Source organism: Bubalus bubalis, chromosome 18 (assembly GCF_019923935.1).
Source record: "Bubalus bubalis isolate 160015118507 breed Murrah chromosome 18, NDDB_SH_1, whole genome shotgun sequence".
In the NCBI taxonomy this organism is placed as follows: Eukaryota; Metazoa; Chordata; class Mammalia; order Artiodactyla; family Bovidae; genus Bubalus; species Bubalus bubalis.
Window position 1 is genome coordinate 46385274 of NC_059174.1, and position 17175 is coordinate 46402448.

General features: G+C 51.0%; 1 protein-coding gene across 3 annotated transcripts in view; it reads left to right on the forward strand.

Annotated features, from left to right (window-relative positions):
- The window catches only part of WDR62 (WD repeat domain 62), a 47499-nt gene that overhangs the window by 24117 nt on the left and 6207 nt on the right, over positions 1-17175 (forward strand). For all 3 annotated transcript variants that reach the window (XM_006068762.4, XM_044931226.2, XM_044931225.2), the window contains exons 11-22: positions 269-447; positions 2328-2419; positions 4574-4699; positions 8104-8171; positions 8253-8374; positions 9088-9163; positions 10434-10545; positions 10806-10869; positions 11579-11701; positions 13233-13366; positions 15655-15707; positions 16909-17127. In XM_006068762.4, the coding sequence (XP_006068824.4) occupies positions 269-447; positions 2328-2419; positions 4574-4699; positions 8104-8171; positions 8253-8374; positions 9088-9163; positions 10434-10545; positions 10806-10869; positions 11579-11701; positions 13233-13366; positions 15655-15707; positions 16909-17127 (1368 nt within the window). The remainder of the gene's footprint in view (positions 1-268; positions 448-2327; positions 2420-4573; positions 4700-8103; positions 8172-8252; positions 8375-9087; positions 9164-10433; positions 10546-10805; positions 10870-11578; positions 11702-13232; positions 13367-15654; positions 15708-16908; positions 17128-17175) is intronic.

Sequence of the window (17175 nt, forward strand, 5' to 3'; positions counted from 1 at the left end):
ACATCCAAGTTCCAGGCACCTGGACAGTAGGAAGGAAAAAGAGTTTTCACTTGCTTTACATCTCATTGACCAGAATTTATTCACACAACTTCATCTAGATGCAAAGGAGTCTGGGAGGCATAGTAATTATTCTGAGTGATGAAGCTTCCAAGTCAGAATTGGAGTTCTCTCGCTAATCAAGATTGGGAGACTGGCTGTAAGGAGACACAATGGCAGCAGTGCTTCAGAGCCACTCATAGCACTGACCTCAGCCTTTTCCTCTCTGCAGACCCTGCTGAAGGTCGTGTATGTGGAGAACGACATCCAGCACCTGCAGGACATGTCACACTTCCCAGACCGGGGGAGCGAGAATGCGATGCCCGTGGACGTGAAAGCTGGTGTTCGAGTCATGCAGGTCAGTCCTGATGGCCAACACTTGGCTTCAGGCGACCGAAGTGGAAATCTGAGGCAAGTGGGCCCTGGCGGTGTCTAGTGCACACCTCCCAGCTCGGGCTCAGGTGCTCAGGGCAGTGGGGAGGAGCCCTGGCCTTGGCACCTCCAGCTGCCCGTTGGGAATGAGGGAGTGTGGGTAGCAGTCTGGTAGCCAGCCTGCCCTGGGAACATAAGTTGAGAAGGGGCTTCCAGAAGGGCTGGCTCCCAGTGTATCAGAGTAGCTACCTAGGGACTGGGCCATGTGAACTTTGCCTGCTCAGGGGACAGGCACATTTGCATGACTCCAGGGCAGGGTGACACCGTCTTGGCCCCATGGTACCACTGTTGAACCCTCAGAGAAGATGCCAGCTGGAGCTGGGGTGCTAGGAGAGGGGCCGGAGGATGGACATCTGAGGGCTCAGGCTGTTTACCACCCTGCAGAGGTTTTTCGGGATGTGACAGGCCCAGTAGGTGCTGACGGAATACGAGCCCTGTCATAGGGATCAGGTGTAGCGTGAAAGGGTACAGCGGTGACAGCCTGGGTGCCGGGTCTCTGGCGGGATGGGAGAACCAGGGGCGCTGGAGACCATGTGCCCCATGAAGGGGCAGCCGCCACACAGCACCAGCAGACAGGCCCCACGTTGTCACATATTCCCGTCATCCAAGAACAACAGAAAAAAACTTTCTGTGCAGATTTTTTTCTATGAAATTCTATGGTTTTTAAATGTTGGCAGCTGTTTTGGTGTCAGTCACTGATGAGGCAAACCAAACAGGTCAGGGAGCTGCTCCGGTTGACAGCATCCTGGTGTGAATGGTGGAAAACAGTAAGGAGAGCTAACAGGGGCATCACGGTCTCCTCCAGGCTGCCGCTGGCCTGAGCGCCATGGTATCGAATGATTTAATCCTCTCAGCCACCCTCTGGTGTCAGTGCTGTTATTCGCACCACTTTCAGATGGATTTGCTGAGGAAAGAGGGTCCGAGTGGCCAGGCTGCGATCACACAGGTGGAGGATGGAGGAGCTGGGATGACCATGTCTTACTTCAGTCATGGATGACCTGTTGTCTGATTTCATTTGGCAAGAATATGCGGAAAGTCTGGATTTGAGGCCCTTTAAGAATGAGAGGGAGTTCCCTGGCAGTCCAGTGGTTAGGACCAGGCTTTCACTGCCAAGGGCCTGGGTTCAATCCCTGGTCAGGGAACTACGATCCTGCAAGCCCTGGGGTGTGGCCAAAAAAATTAGAATCAAATGGTCCCACCTGGGGAACTTCTCTGGTGGGCAGGTGGCTAAGACTCTGCTCTTCCAATGCAGGGGACTTGGGTTTCGTCCCTAGTCAGGGAACGGGATCCTACATCTACGGCTAACAGTTCGTGTGCCACAAGTAAGACCAGGCACACCGAAATTAATAAATATATATATTTTAAATGTTCCCACCTGGGACTTCCATGGCAGTCCAGTGGTTTGGACTCCGTGCTCTCACTGCCAAAGGCCCAGGTTTGATCCCTGGTCAGGTAACTAAGATTCCACAAGCCACACAGCGTGGCCAAAAATCAAAAGCAAAACAAACAACAAAAATGTTCCCACCCATAGGGCCTGTCTTTGAGTATGACCTCTGACCCCTGCCCCACCTCCAGTGATCACCTCTGATAATAGCCCTCCCCTAACCCTTGTTCCCCGAGGGACCATCCTAGATGTTAACCCATGGAACCACAGGGGGCGGGGTGCCTGCTGAGGTGCTCCCAGGCTTGGGAGCTTTCTGGGTGCCGAGAATGGTCAGGCACCTGTAGTCTAGTTGGCCAGGGCAGGATATTCTCTGTGTCCCCCACATGGCTGCTCTGACCTTTTCTAGTAGCAGAGCACCTGGGGCTGAGGGCTGGGGGCGGTGGACAGGGTACAGCAGGCAGTGTGTGTCTCCCAGGATCCACGAGCTGCACTTCATGGACGAGCTGGTCAAGGTGGAGGCCCACGATGCTGAGGTGCTGTGCCTGGAGTACTCTAAGCCAGAGACAGGTGAGCCTATGGGGGGGCACGGCCTGCCTGGCAGAGCCACCGGGAGGGGTAGTTGGTGTCTGGTGGGACTGTGAATGACAGCCAGGGCTCCTGCATTTAATAAGAGTTCCTGTTGCCAGGCCCTGGGATCAGGGTGGCTGGGACTCCTGAAAGCAAGACCCAGCAGGCAGGACTTGACCTGCTTACCTTGGTCCCCAGCACCCCAAACAGTGCTCAGGCTAAAGAGGTCAAGGTTAATGAGTAAATGGATGGATGAGCTCCTTCTCTGCTGGAAAAGATAGATCAGTAGTCAGACATATTCTTTTGAAAAAATTTGATGCTTATAGAAAATTTACAAGAATATCATCATGAACACCTGTAGATTCTTCACAACTCCCCAGGTATTTTCTTTAAATCCTATCTGACCCTGTGAATATACATATGACATTATCTGCTTCCCCTCTTTCCTTTTCTCTCGATTTGTGCATGTATGTGTATATACACATTCATAATAAAATAATACCATGTATATAATTTTTTTCTTTAAAAAAAATAATTTTATTTATTTACTTTTGGTTGTGCTGGGTCTTCATTGCTGCTTGAGCTTTTCTCTAGTTTTGGTGAAGGGGGCTATTCTCTCGTTGCGGTACATGGGCTTCTCGTTGCAGTGGCTTCCCTTGTTTCAGAGCACGGGCTCTCGGGTGTGTGGACTTCAGTAGTTGTGGCACGTGGGCTCAGTAGTCACGGCTCCCAAGCTCTGGAGCAAGGGCACAGAAGTTGCAGTGCACGGGGTTAGTTGCTCCATAGCATGCAGGATCTCCTCAGACCAAGGATCAAGCCCGTGTCTCTTGCATTGGCAGCCAGGTTCTTTACCACTGAGCCACCAGGGAAGCCCTGTTTTTTTTCTTTCACTAAACCACTTGAGAGGAAGTTAAAACTACTTGAGAGGAAGGCATGCTGTCCTTTCACTCTGAAATGCTTCTGTGAGCATTTCCTAGCAATGGGAACCTCTATTTACCTGACCACAGTGCGCTTACCCAATGCACATCTTATCAAATCCGTCATCTCTCTTGGGCTTTTTTTTTCTTTTAGCTGTGCTTGGTCTTTGCTGCAGAGCACTGGTTTCTCTAGTTGCTTCTCTAGTTGTGGCGCTCAAGGCATGTAGGATCTTAGCTCCTCGACCCTTGTTCCCTGCATTGGAAAGAATCGAACCCTTGTTCCCTGCATTGGAAGGCAGATTCTTAACCACTGACTCACCAGAGCAGTCTGTATCTTGAGTTCTCATTCCCATTTTGCCAGTTTTCCCAGTGTCGTCTTTTGGAGCGCCTTTGTCTTTCCAGTCCAGGTTCACCCTTTAGTTGTCGTGGCTCTTTTGTCACCTTTGTTCTGGTGCTGACTTGAGGCTTATTTCTACAGCCTTATCTAGTTTCTCTTTATGACTTTGTCTTTCTGCAGAGTACAGACCGGTCATCTTATAGAATTTCCTTCCATTTGGATTTGTTTGTTACCCTCATGTTTTGATTCTGATGATACCCTTTTGGCAGGAATATAATGTTGGTGAAGTTATATACTGAATGAGGTTAATATTCTTTCCCATGCTCTTCTTTTCTCCTTCCTTCTCCCATACTCTGTTCTGCCAAATTTCCTCTGCATTTCTTTTCATCCAGTACACCTCTCCTGAGCTCCCCTCCACCTCAGATCATGTGTCAGGCCTTAGACCTAGCAGGTGCCCAGGGTAGGCACCATTTGAGGGGGCCAGCACAAAGGTCCAATGTCTGAAGGCAGGGTGGCAGCAGATGGTCAGTAGGGCCTACGTGAGGCTCATGCAACCAGAGTGCAGAGAGTGAGGGGGTGGGTGGAGTTTTGGAGAGGTTGAGAAGTTGGCAGGACCTCCTGTGGCTGCCAGTAGCTGGACTGGGTAGGAAGGCATGCTGGGCTTTGCTGAAGTGTCTGGTGTGGACACAGGTGGAGGAGTGTCCATGTGTACATCAAGATTCATCCTGCACAACCCGGTGGCGAAGGATGTAGAATGCCAGGGTCTGGGGCAAGTTGGCTGCAGTTAGGAAACCAGAGATCCCCTTCCTCAAGGCCAGGAAAGCTTGGTCACACTGCTGGCTGAGAGGCCAAGCCATCAAGCGGGTCCCCGGGAACCCAGGACCTCCCTCTCACCCACAGGGCTGACTTTACTTGCCTCGGCCAGTCGGGACCGACTGATCCACGTGCTGAACGTGGAGAAGAACTACAACCTGGAGCAGACCTTGGATGACCACTCCTCATCCATCACGGCCATCAAGTTCACTGGTAAGTCCCTGCCTTCTACATCCTGCACCTCCTTCAGTGGGCTCCTTTGGCTGCACGTAACAGCAGAGTCCCCTTCAGCTTAGAGAAAAAAGGGAGCAGCAACATCGGATTCAAGCCCGGCTGGATCCAAAGGTTGAATGTTTTTTTAAATTTATCATTTATTTAGTTGGCTGTGCTGGGTCTTAGTTGTGGTACTCAAGATCTTCCATCTTCGTTGCAGCATTCAGGATCTTTAGTTGTGGCATGAGAACTCTTAGTGTGGGATCTAGTTCCCAGACCAGGGATTGAACCTGGGCCCCTTGTATTGGGAGCACAGAGTCTTAACCACTGGACCACGAGGGAAGTCCCCCAAAGGTTGAATTTTTTAAAGTTATCCATACTGTCTCCCTCTGTCGGCTGTGCCTCTCTTGGGTGGGCAGGGTCTCAGTCATTCCTATACTGCTGGAAAGACACTTCCCCTCTTCCTGTCACTTTGGCAGAAATTGAGAGCTGACTTTCCTGGTGCTGACTTGAGGTGCCACCCCTTTCCAGGATAGTTATCTGTGCCAGAGCTTTGGAGTATCCTCTTAGGCTGGGTCTGACTCCTGTTTCTCCAGCTCCCACCCACCTCCACCTCTGATCCAGGAGAACTGGCATTAGGCGAGTGCCCCAAAAGGAAGTCAGAATGCCAGTCCAGGATGGGATGGGTGCTGGGGACCTTGGCAGAAAAATGGGTGACAGCGACAATTACTGGAGGCTAATTCCGTGCTGGGTGATGACCCTTGCGCTGTCCCAGCAGTTACCCCACTTGACAGAGTCACACAGCCAGTATTTTGCAGAAGGCTGTCTAACTTCAAAGCCGTCACTCAAACAGGCAATTGAAGGGATCCCTCCAAGACTGGAAAGATTCAGTTTGGAGATCCCTGGCCAAGAGGAGGTGAAGCAGGCCCTTGTAGGAGTTTAAATGATCAGAACCCAAGAACATATTCAAAACTATATTCAAGAAGAATCCATTTATGGAGAGAATACATCCCTGTGCTCCATGTTCTTGACTAGGAAGAGTTTTGTACATAGAATCTTGTGGCTGAGAATGTATCCCTTGGTCTTCCCCACTTTCTGCCCTGTCTCTGTCTAAGGTGGTTGGGAGCTGAGCAAAAACAGGTTAACAGTGTTTGCTGTGTTGTGATGTGTGTGTGTGTGTGTGTATATATATGCACAGTCACGTAGTCATGTCCAACTCTTTGCGACCCCATGGACTATAACCTGCCAGGCTCCTCTGTCCCTGGAATTTTCCAGGCAAGTATACTGGAGTGTGTTGCCATTTCCTATTCCAGGGGATCTTCCTGACCCAGGGATCAAACCTGCATCTCTTTGTAAGGACCTAATAAATGCTGATCAGCTCAACTTTCTCAGACAGCCTTAAAAAACTGTTTAGACCACCCCATTCCACAGGGGAGAGGTAGGTAGAATAGATCAGTAAATCTTGGGCTGTGCCCAGAAGTGACCTTAGCTTTAATGAATGGTCTAGATCCAGGAGAGGTGATGACTGGCCAAGAGGGTGACCCACGAGTCGGTCCTTCTGACAGTGTGGACCTCTGTTAAAGCCCCAGGTGGTGTGAAAGGATGGGCATCCTAAACCCAGCTCCTGTGAGCCCTGCTCTGGCTGAGCTGGCTCACCTGGGCATTGTGCTTGAAACGTTGATGATTTGTATAACTGGGCACCAGCCAATGGAAACTGTCTGAAGCTACCCAGCTAAAGAATGTCAGTCTTTGAACTCTTTTCTTTGAATCATATATTCCAAAAAGTGAAAAGAAAATCTGTGAATAGTTTACAGCATAATACAATGAATATCCACATCAAAGTTCACAGTCGGTAGACCTGAACTAGACACACCCCTTGTTTTTAGCTAGAGACTGTTCTGATTGATCCTGGTCCTAATCTTGCTAAACACGTGGAGTCTCCACCTCAGGTTAGAACACATGGAGTCTCCACCCCAGGTTAGGAAACAAAACATTACCAGTAACTTGCAGGCCCTCTCTGGGTCCCTCCCACACTCAGGGCTCTCTCCCTTCTAGGACCAGTGACTCCCACTTGAGTAACATCTTAGCTTGTAGTGTCAGGCCTGGGAGCATGCAAATGTCCTGTCACGAAGGAGCAGCATCCATTGTACCAAGGCTCTACATGTTTTATATTCATTCTATCTTTTCATCATCACTACAACTCTGTGAGGTACTTGTGCTCTGATTATTCCTCTTCTATAAAGAGAGAAGCCTAAAAGCAAGAACATCGATAGTACCTACCAGGTGGCAGCCACTGTCCCAGGGGCTTCAATGCCACTCCACGGGGCAGTGGCTGATATTGGTTCATTGAACAGACAGGAAGCTGAGGCTCGGAGAGAAAGCTTGGCTTCCGAGCACAGTGTTTAATAACCAGAGGATGCCTGGATCAGCCCTGGCCTGGTCCTGACTCTCTGCACCCTGGAACAAGGACTGTGTGACTCTGAGCCCCTGGGGGTTCACATTTGCAAAAATGTGGCTGGTGACAGTCAGGAGGGGGAGGCTCAAGTGGCATAGGGCCTGGCCTGGGATCTGTATGGATTTTTTTTCTTTTTTGGCTGTGCCACGCGGCTTGTGAGATCTTAGTTCCCTGACCAGGGACTGAACCCAAGCCCCCTGCAGTGGAAATGTGGAGTCCTAACCACTGGACTGCCAAGGGAGTCCCTGTACGGACATTCTGATCATTCTTTTTTATATTATTATTTGTGGCTGAGCTGGGTCTTCATTGCTGTGCAGGCTTTCTCTAGTTGCACCAGTGGGTGGCTCCTCTCCCTTGTGGCACGCAGCCTTCTTACTGTGGTGGCTTTCCTTGGTGCGGAGCACGGGCTCTAGCGTGCACGGGCATCACTAGTTGAGGCGCACGGGCTTAGTTGCATGTGAAATCTTCCCGGACCAGGGGTCAAACCCATGTCCCCTGCATTGGCAGGCAGATTCTTATCCACTGGACCAGCGGGGAAGTCCCTCTGATTGTTCTTGATGGCATGAGCCTCCCAGCAGCCTGCCTGTCTCCTCTTGCTGCCTGCTTCAGTCACGTCTCCACTCTGTGGCCTGAGTCACTTTTCCGAATCCCAGATTAAGCCTGGTATCCCTGCTTCCTGTATGCACTTCCAGGTGCCCCTGGCCTGTTTCCCTGTATGCTCTTGCTCTGCAGGGCCTGCCTTGCCCACGGCACTGTTCGTACCCCTTCACGCACATGGCTCACAGCTTACAGAGTCCTCCCACCTGCCAGCACTCCTGTCACCACCTCCAGGAAGCCCTCTGTGATGCCCAGCAGAGTTCCCTTATGGTAGGGTTCCCGAGCTAGGATCCCTAGCCCTAGTTGGGCTCAGAGGGGCCCAGCCCTACCTCATGACGGCCTCCTCCTCCAGGCAACAGAGACATCCAGATGATCAGCTGTGGCGCCGACAAGAGCATCTACTTCCGCAGTGCCCAGCGGGTAGAGTAGGGTGGCCTCCTTGGGGGCTGGATGTGGGGGCTCCTCGGGGGTGTCCTCTGAAAACCCCATCTGCCCTGCCAGGCCTCGGATGGACTGCACTTTGTCCGTACCCACCACGTGGCTGAGAAGACTACTTTGTATGACATGGACATCGACATTACCCAGAAGTACGTGGCCGTGGCCTGCCAGGACCGCAACGTGAGGTGAGGAGCTGCCCTGGGCCGCTCGGTCGGCCTGGGCTCGGCTTGTCTCTGGGCAGGGCTTTTGTGGGTCTGTCTTCTCATGAGTTTTCTTCCCCGCCCATCACTCCCTGAGAAGCTGGGTGGAGTGGAGGGACCCAGTGGGTGTTTCTTAGGAGCTGGGCTCACCCAGGCCTTGTCTCCAGGTCAACAGTGGGTTCCCTGGCTCTCAGGAGCCTGCGTGGGGTAATCAAGAGGTGCTGACATGGCTCATAAACCTCGTTTCTTGAGTATGAGAGTGCGGGGAAGAGAGAGGGAGTCCCCAGCCCTGCCTCCGTGGAGTGCAGGCGAGGACAGACAGATAGTGACAGCGTGCAGTGGTCAGGGCTGGGATGAGGAGAGCCCAGAGGCTTCGGAGGACATCCATCCCACCTGGGGCTCAAGCAGGGCTCACAGGAAGGGATATCTGAGCTTAGACTGGGAAGGATATGGAGGAATGAGCATGTCCAAAGAGATTCTCCATCTCCTACATTTGCTTATTCAAATTGGGTGCCAGACATAACCTCCATGACCTCAGCCTGAGACAGGGTCCCATTCCCTGATACAAGGTTTCAATCCAGGCAGTGGAGGAAAAGAGGTACTGGGGGCTTCCCAGGGAGAGGAGGGCAGCAGGTAAGGTTGGAACAAGAAGGAGTGTGGGTGGGGCCATGGTAGCCACTCCTGCCCTCACCTTCCAGAGTCTACAACACCATGAACGGGAAGCAGAAGAAGTGCTACAAGGGCTCCCAGGGTGATGACGGGTCCCTGCTGAAGGTGAGGAACTGGGGCCCTGGCTGAAACCACACCCAGACACGCACACACCCCTGTCTGTTTCCTGCCCTGTTGAGCCATCTGATATATGGGTCCTCCTGGGCATGGGATCAATGGATCACATGCTGGCCAGCATCCACTCGGGCCTGGCTGACTAAGGATGCTTGGGAGCCAGGAGTGGCCCCAGCAGCTCTACATTTATTTACTGAACCCTTCCCCAAGTGGGGGCGTCCCTGGTAGCTCAGCTGGTAAATAATCTGCCTGCAGTACAGAAGACCCTGCTTTGATTCCTAGGTTGGGAAGATCCGTTAGAGAAGGGATAGGCTACCCACTCCAGTATTCTTGGTCTTCCCTGGTGGCTCAGCTGGTAAAGAATCCTCCTGCAATGCGGGAGACCTGGGTTTGATCCCTGGGTTGGGAAGATCCCCTGGAGAAGGAAACGGCTACCCACTCCAGTGTTCTGGCCTGGAGAATACCACGGACTCTGTAGTCCATGGGATTGTAAAGAGTCATACACAACTGAGCCACTTTCTTTCACTTTCCCCAAGCAAGGACATTTAAGTAGTTTCCATCTGAGTGGCAGCAGAGTGTGGTGGAAGAATCAGAGAGGTCTGGGGTCCCTCTTCAAATTTTCCCCCCTGCCTGTGTTATCCAGGATGAGAGTCTCTGGACTAGGGGAGTTGTTAAAACGCTCCAGAGTCAGATCCTCTTAAAGTTCTGCCTCGGGCTGTCTGTGACCTTGGGCAAATGTCATCTCCTCTCAATCCTGTTTCAGCATCTCTAAAATGCAAATAAAAATAGCCTCTAGAGGAACCTCTCTGGAGGTCCAAAAGCTAAGACTTCGCCTTCCAATGCAGGGGGGCAGGTTCAATCCTTGGTTAGAGAGCTAAGATCCTACATGTCTCATGGCCAAAAAACCAAAACATAAAACAGAAGCAGTATTGTAACAACTTTAATTAGGATTTAAAAAAAATTTTTTTTAAGCCTCTTTCACAGGAGTCTGTGGGGGAAATAAATCCACATACATACAGTACTTAGCACAGGGCCTGGCCGCCATTAGTACCATTGTGATGGTTGTTAATTTCTTTACCTGTGAATTGGGGACAGGAGCTTCTACCTACCATGGGTGTGTCGTGAGGCTAACTTGGGATGAGTCCACGTACCTAGCGCCCAGCACAAGGGGGTCCTTGGTCAGTGGGGCTGTGATATTGAGACCCCAGCCTCTGGGAAGACGGAGGCCACCCCAGTGTCACGTGGGCGCTCTTCTCGGCAGGTCCACGTGGACCCCTCCGGCACCTTCCTGGCCACCAGCTGCTCTGACAAAAGCATCTCAGTGATTGACTTCTACTCAGGCGAGTGTGTTGCCAAGATGTTTGGCCATTCAGGTGGGTGTGCCTCTCTGCTTGGGACCCCTTCCCACCTGCCCTCACCCAGCCTTCTAGCTCAGAAGGCCAGTGCAGGACTTCCTTGGTGGTCCAGTAGTTAAGACTCCCTATTCCCAATGCTGAGGGCCTGGGTTCGGTCCCTGGTTGGGGAGCTAGATCCCACAATGAAGATTAAAGATCCCACATGCTGCAGCTAAGACCCGGTGCAGTCAAATAAATAAATGAAAAAGACCAAAACAGCTTCTCTGCTCTACTTGCAGAAATTGTCACTGGCATGAAGTTCACCTATGATTGCCGTCACTTGATCACCGTGTCCGGAGACAGGTGGGAAAGGCCTGGAAGCTGCCCGGCAGGGCCTCCCTCTGGGAGTGGGTGAGACCTAGCCTATGGGGAGAGCCAGGGCTCAGACACTAGAGCCCGGTGCCCACAGCTGGAACTCAAAGCATGCCAGCTTACTCTCGCCGGACAGTGTGCCAAGCCCTGAGTTCAAATCTAGACCTGCCACTTACTTGTGACCCTGAGGCAGGGCATTTCCCCTTTCTGAACCTCTGTAAAAGAGAGATGAGCCCGAGACTTCCCTGATGGTCCAGTGGTTAAGACTTCAAGCTTCCATGGCAGGGGGCAGGGGGTTCAATCCCTATTCAGAGAACTAATATCCTGCATGTTGCATGGTGGGGCTAAAAAAAGAGAGAGATGACCCCATCTGCCTTGAGAATCATAGGTGAGAGTCAAATGAGATGACATATGTCAGTTCCTTAGCACCTGGTTGGTGTCCTAGGGCGTCCCTTTTGTCACTGTTCGATTTACTACCCTCCCTCATGGCTGTCTTCCGTGTTTGAGGTCTTCAGAGCAGCCTTGGTTTACTAGGGGGCCCTGGACCCCACCAGGGTGTAGACCTGCACTGAGCTGATGGGAGCTATTTTCCAGGCCAGGGAGTAGGGTCTTGGCTATGGTGACGCAGGTGGCTCCAGGGTCAGATGACTTCTGTATTCACCGTTCCTCCTCCTTCCACATCTCTCCTTGGCCTCTGCAGCTGTGTCTTCATCTGGCACCTGGGCCCTGAGATCACCAACTGCATGAAGCAGCACTTGCTGGAGATCGACCACCGGGAGCAGCAGCAGAAGACGAAGGATGGGAAGTGGAGCGGCCACGCCAGGTCCTGGCAGCTTCCTATCCATTCACCAGAGGGCTGTCTTCTTGCCCCGGCCTCCGTAGGGAGTGAGGCTGCAGACACGGGCAGGGCCCGGACCCAGACCCTGCCCCTTGTGCCCTCAGGGCCTCGAAGAGCAGATGAACTTTGTGGGGTTTTGGTTTTTGTTTTCATTTATTGGGGTATAGTTGTTTGACCATGTTGCTTTAGTTTCTGCTATACAGTGGAAGTGAATCAGCTGTATTTTTGCATGTATTCTTTGGGAAGTGGACTTTGAACACAAAGTTACAGTAACACACGTGAGAAAGGCTTTGCAGTGTAAAAGCGCAAGTGCTAGGAGAGCCTGTGAGCACTTGGTGAGGAGCCCTCGGGGGGCTGTGGGGACTAGAGGAGGCCCCCGACCCAGCCCTCGGTGCAGAGGGAGGAGGTCAGGGGAGGGTCCAGGGGAGCAGGGATGTCTTCTTAATCTTTAAATGGAAGTTGTTCTTTCACTTACATCCCTGAGTTTCCTAAACCTATTTCTTAAGTCTTTAAGTTCCAAGACCAGTTTTATTTGGAGTGAATTCCTATTCTGGTCTTTGATTTGGGATTTTGGTTTGGAAGTTTCACCTGGAGTGGGAGGTTTTAAATTTTCTTCTGTTCCTGGAGCTGTCCCTGTCTCTCTCTCTCTCTCTTTTTTTTTTTTTTCATTTATTTATTTTTGGCTGCCCTGGGTCTTCATTGTTGCACATGGGCTTTCAACTGGGGCTGCTCTCCCTTGAGGTACACACGGCTTCTCATTGCAGTGGCACCTCTTGTTGCAGAGCACAGGCTCTAGGTGCGTGGGCTCCAGTAGTCGGTGGTGCACAGGCTTAGTTGCCCCACAGCATGGGGGATCTTCCCAGCCTAGAACCCCTGTCCCCTGCATTGGCAGGTGGATTCTTAATCACTGGACCACCTGGGAAGTCCTCTCTCTCTGTCTTGAGGCTTTGCCATTGCCTCCCCCTTGGGAACCAGGCCTGACATGGCCTCATTTTCTGCAGTCATCTTGAGGTGATGCAGATCTAGGCACCAAGGGAGTGGACAGCTCTTTGGCCCTTGAAACTAAAATCTCATTGCTAACCCTGCTTTCTGGAACAGAAGCCAGCAGCTCAGGACTTACGCCCTACCATCTGCTTTGCTTTCTGTTCCATTGCTGTGGGCCTTGAAGAGTGTGTCTTATTTTTTGAGCCCAACTTTTGTTGTTTTTAGTTGCTAAGTCATGTCCAACTCTTTTGTGACCCCGTGGACTGTAACCGGCCAGTCTCCTCTGTCCATGGAATTTTCCTGGCAAGAATACTGGAGTGGGTTGCCATTTCCTTCTCCAGGCCAGCCTTTGTTACGTGTCATTTATTGTGACAGTATGTTTCTAGCAGAGGGGTTGTAGCAGGTAAGATCTCCCAGCCCCGTGTTGACCAGAAGCCAAGAGTGTGTTCTTATGGACCCAGCCCTAGGTAGGTCCCCTCTCCCACCCCATTAACCTGTGTTTCTCTCCTGCCATCCTTTTTCTTGTCTTCAGGCAGGAGATACATGCATCCGTGCCTAGTGAGATTTGTTCCCTGAGCCCTGGAGAGCAGACGGAGGATGAGCTGGAGGAAGAATGTGAATCTGAAGAGCTGCTGAAGACCCCATCCAAGGAGAGCTTGGATCCAGGTTGGGAAAGGGGCCCTATTTTGAACTCTCAGCAGAGGGATCATTGCTGGGTTTTGGCCACTACTTTCACAGCCTGACACATATTGAAACTCAATAATCACATCAGTCAGGACTCCTTCAGGGTCATAGCAACTAGACTCTCACTGGCTTAATTTAGAAAGAGGATTTATTGGTTCCTGTAATGGAAACTTTGAGAGTATGGGTTCATGCATAACTGGATCCTGGTAGTCAGGTGACGTTAAAGAAACAGATGTTTCTCCATCTCTTGGCTCTGCTTTCCTCTGTGTTGACTTTGCTGTCAGGCAGACTCTCCCTGTTAAAGGGGCAGAGTATCCCTTGCAGCTCAAGGTTATAACACTAGAGAAGAAAGCACCTCTTCCCCAACAGTTTGGAGTCCTCTGCTCATGACTTATGTTCCTGCTATAAGTCACCCACCCGTTTCTGATCCAGACACTGCGATTGGCCAGCCCTGAGTCGTGTGGTCATCGCTGAGGGCAGAGGCTTTAGTCAGCTCCACTTGAACCATGTGATCAGAGGCCAGGGGTGAGTGTAAGGGGCTGTCCCAGGGGAAAAACAGGGTGATGTAAGCCAGAAGACAAACCAGATTCTCTTGTTCAGGCAGAAGGGAGAGAAGTGGCTCAGCGAGTTTATGAGAGGCCAGGCCCTCCATGAATTCCTGCTTCCTTGCATATTGCTTTGGCTTCAGCCCTCATGTTGCAAGATGGCTGCTGAAGTTCCAGCCATCAGAGACATGGTCAAAGAGGACATTCCCTCCTGGAATAGCCTTTATGGGGCTTCTTCTTTCCCAGAAGCCCCTGTAGGCTTCTTGCCGGTCATGTTGGCCGTGATAGCTCCAACTGTGAGAGAGGTTGGGAATGGTGGCTAGCCTCTGTGCTCTTAGTGAAGCTGGTGGGCTCTGCCAACAGGGAGGAAGCAGGCAGGGGCCCCCTGGATGGCTGATTGGTAGGCAGCAGCCATGTAGCATTCAACCTGGGGAAAAAACTAAAGAGTAAGTTCATTTTCTTTGTCACCACCCTCACATCCAGTCCAACGTCTCTTCGAAGGTGGTGTGGATCCTTTCAGGCCTTTTTCTGAACATTAGTATACCTAATATACACAGGGAGCATCTATGTCTATAAATTATATTAGACTGCAGATATTCTTCTTTATCTTTTTTTCTCTCAAAATGATCTCACTGACTACAAAGCAGAGGCCTCCCTCTTAACCAGTAGCATCGCCACTGATTGTGCTCCAGGGGGACACTGAGATATTTTCTTTTTTCTTTTTAGCTTTATTTATTTACTTTTATTTTTTAATTGGAGTATAATTACTTTACAACATTATGTTAATTTCTGCTGTACAACACTGTGGATCAGCTATATGTATACATATACCCCCTCTTGAGCCTTCTCCCCCATGTGGGTGTTTTCTGACTTTACACTGTTGTGAACGAGGCTGTGCTGACTACCCACCCCCACCCAATGCCACCTCCTTGGCCATGTGTGAGGGTGTTTCTCTAGGACAGAGTTCAAGGACAGGTGCTGCTGGATCCCAGGATTAATACACTTCTTATTTTAAAAGATAACCCCAAGGGCCCTCCAAATCCAGTGACTGCCCCAGCCAGCAGTCAGTATTAAGCCTGCTATTTCCTCATACTTTTGCCAATACTTGATAGTTTGAAGCCTTTTAATTTTGGTCAATCTTAAGCTAGTGGTAAAGAACCTGCCTGCCAATGCAGGAGATGTAAGAGATGCGGGTTCAATCCCTGGGTCAGGAAGATCGCCTGAAGGAGGAAATGGCAACCCACTCCAGTATTCATGCCTGGAGAATCCCACAGACAGAGGAGCTATGGTCCATAGGGTCGCAAAAAATTGGACACCACTGAAGCGATTTAGTGTGCATGGGGAAAACATATCCCATTGTTTAAATCTGCATTTCCCATGAGACTTCCCTGGCGGTCCAGTGGTGAAGACTTCGCCTCCCAAGGCAGGGAATGTGGATTCGATCCCTGGCTGGGGACTTAAGATCCCACGTGCCTCACATCCAAAAAGAAACTGAATGTAGACAGCAGAAGCAATATTGTTAACAAAGTCAGTAAAGACTTTAAAAATGGTCCTCATCAAAAAAGAAATCTTTAAAACAAATGTGCATTTCCCCGACAGCTAGTGAGGCCAGCCATCTTTGGATGTGTCATTTCCTGTGTGGTCTCTGGAGAGCCGCCTCTTTATGTTCACGGTGGTCTCTTGACTTGTTTATTCTCTTTTCATGGATGTCCTGTGTCTCTTCAGATCCTCAGTGCCTTCTGACCAACGGCAAGCTGCCGCTCTGGGCAAAGCGGCTGGTGAGTCTGCGGGGGAGTGGGACACTTAGAGGCTAACAAAGTACAGGTACCTTTTCCCCCTTCATATCTTTACTTTCCATGGAGAATCCTTATCATGGTTTCAGTCTCTGTTTAGACAGCTCTTCATTCATGCCACAGGTATTTACTGCATGCCTATCCTGGTGGCTCGGTGGTAAAGAATCCACCTGCCAAAGCAGGAGACACAGGTTTGATCCCTGGATCGGGAAATCCCCTGGAGAGGGAAATGGCAACCTACTCCAGTATTCTTGCCTGGCAAATCCCATGGACAGAAGAGCCTGGTGGGTTACAGTCCATGGGGTCACAAAGAGTTAGATACAACTTAGCGACTAAAACAACAATAACAATTATTCACAGCACACTTGCTCTGTTCAGGTTCTGTTGAGTCTTTTATATGTATTATTTAATCAACATTGATGTCTGGGCTTTTCATATCCCCTGTTATTTCACAGATAGGAAACTGAGGCCCAAAGCGGTTAAGTAACTTGCCCAGGGTCACACAGCTAGGAATTAGAGAAGGTGGGATTGACCCTAGAAGGCTGGCTCCAGAACCCAGGTTCTCAAGCACCCCCCTTCCACTGTCTGCCAAGCAAGTCTTAGTAGGAGGCAGTGGTAAGCAGGATCAGGGAAGCGGCAGAGAAGAGAAGTGTACATATCTTGGGTGTGTTTGAGTGGCAGAGTTGCAGAAATGTGAAGTGTGAGGACAGAATAAGAGGAACAAAGGAGGACCTGAAGGTTTGGGGCCTGAGTAGCTGGGAAGAATCATTGAGATGGAAGACTTGAGGCTGAGTTGGTTTAGGGGGAAGGGTCAGGTGTCTTCAACATGTTTGCTTTGAAAGATTGCTAAACATCTATGTGGAGATGTGGAGCAGTTGCATGAGGACTTCTGCAGTTTAGAGGTAGGTCTGGGACTTCCTGAGCAGTCCAGTGGTTAGGTTAAGACTCCTCTGTCACCACTGCAGGGGGTGCAGGTTCGATCCCTGGTCAGGGAACTAAAATCCCACAAGCCACTTGACATGGCAAAAAAAAATAACAAGGTTCTGCTGGAGACAGATACCTGCAAGTTGTTTCTGAGTGAGGTTTAAAGCCACAAGGCTGGAAGAGGGTCTGTGCAGTGTTCCTCACCCTCACTGGAATTGGCGAGCTCTTGGCCAGCTGCCTGAGCATCCCCTTGTCCCCTCAGCTAGGAGATGACGACACAGCAGACAGCACGGCCTTCCATGCCAAGCGCAGCTACCAGCCGCATGGCCGCTGGGCAGAGCGGGCTGACCAGGAGCCTCTTAAGTCCATCCTGGATGCCAGGGACCTGGACTGCTACTTTACCCCCATGAAGCCCGAGAGCCTGGAGGATTCCGTCCTGGATGCGATGGAGTCGCAGAGACTGGCAGGCCTGCTGAGCGAGGTATGGACTGCTGGCCCCAGCCCCACCCGTAGCACACGCACCACGACC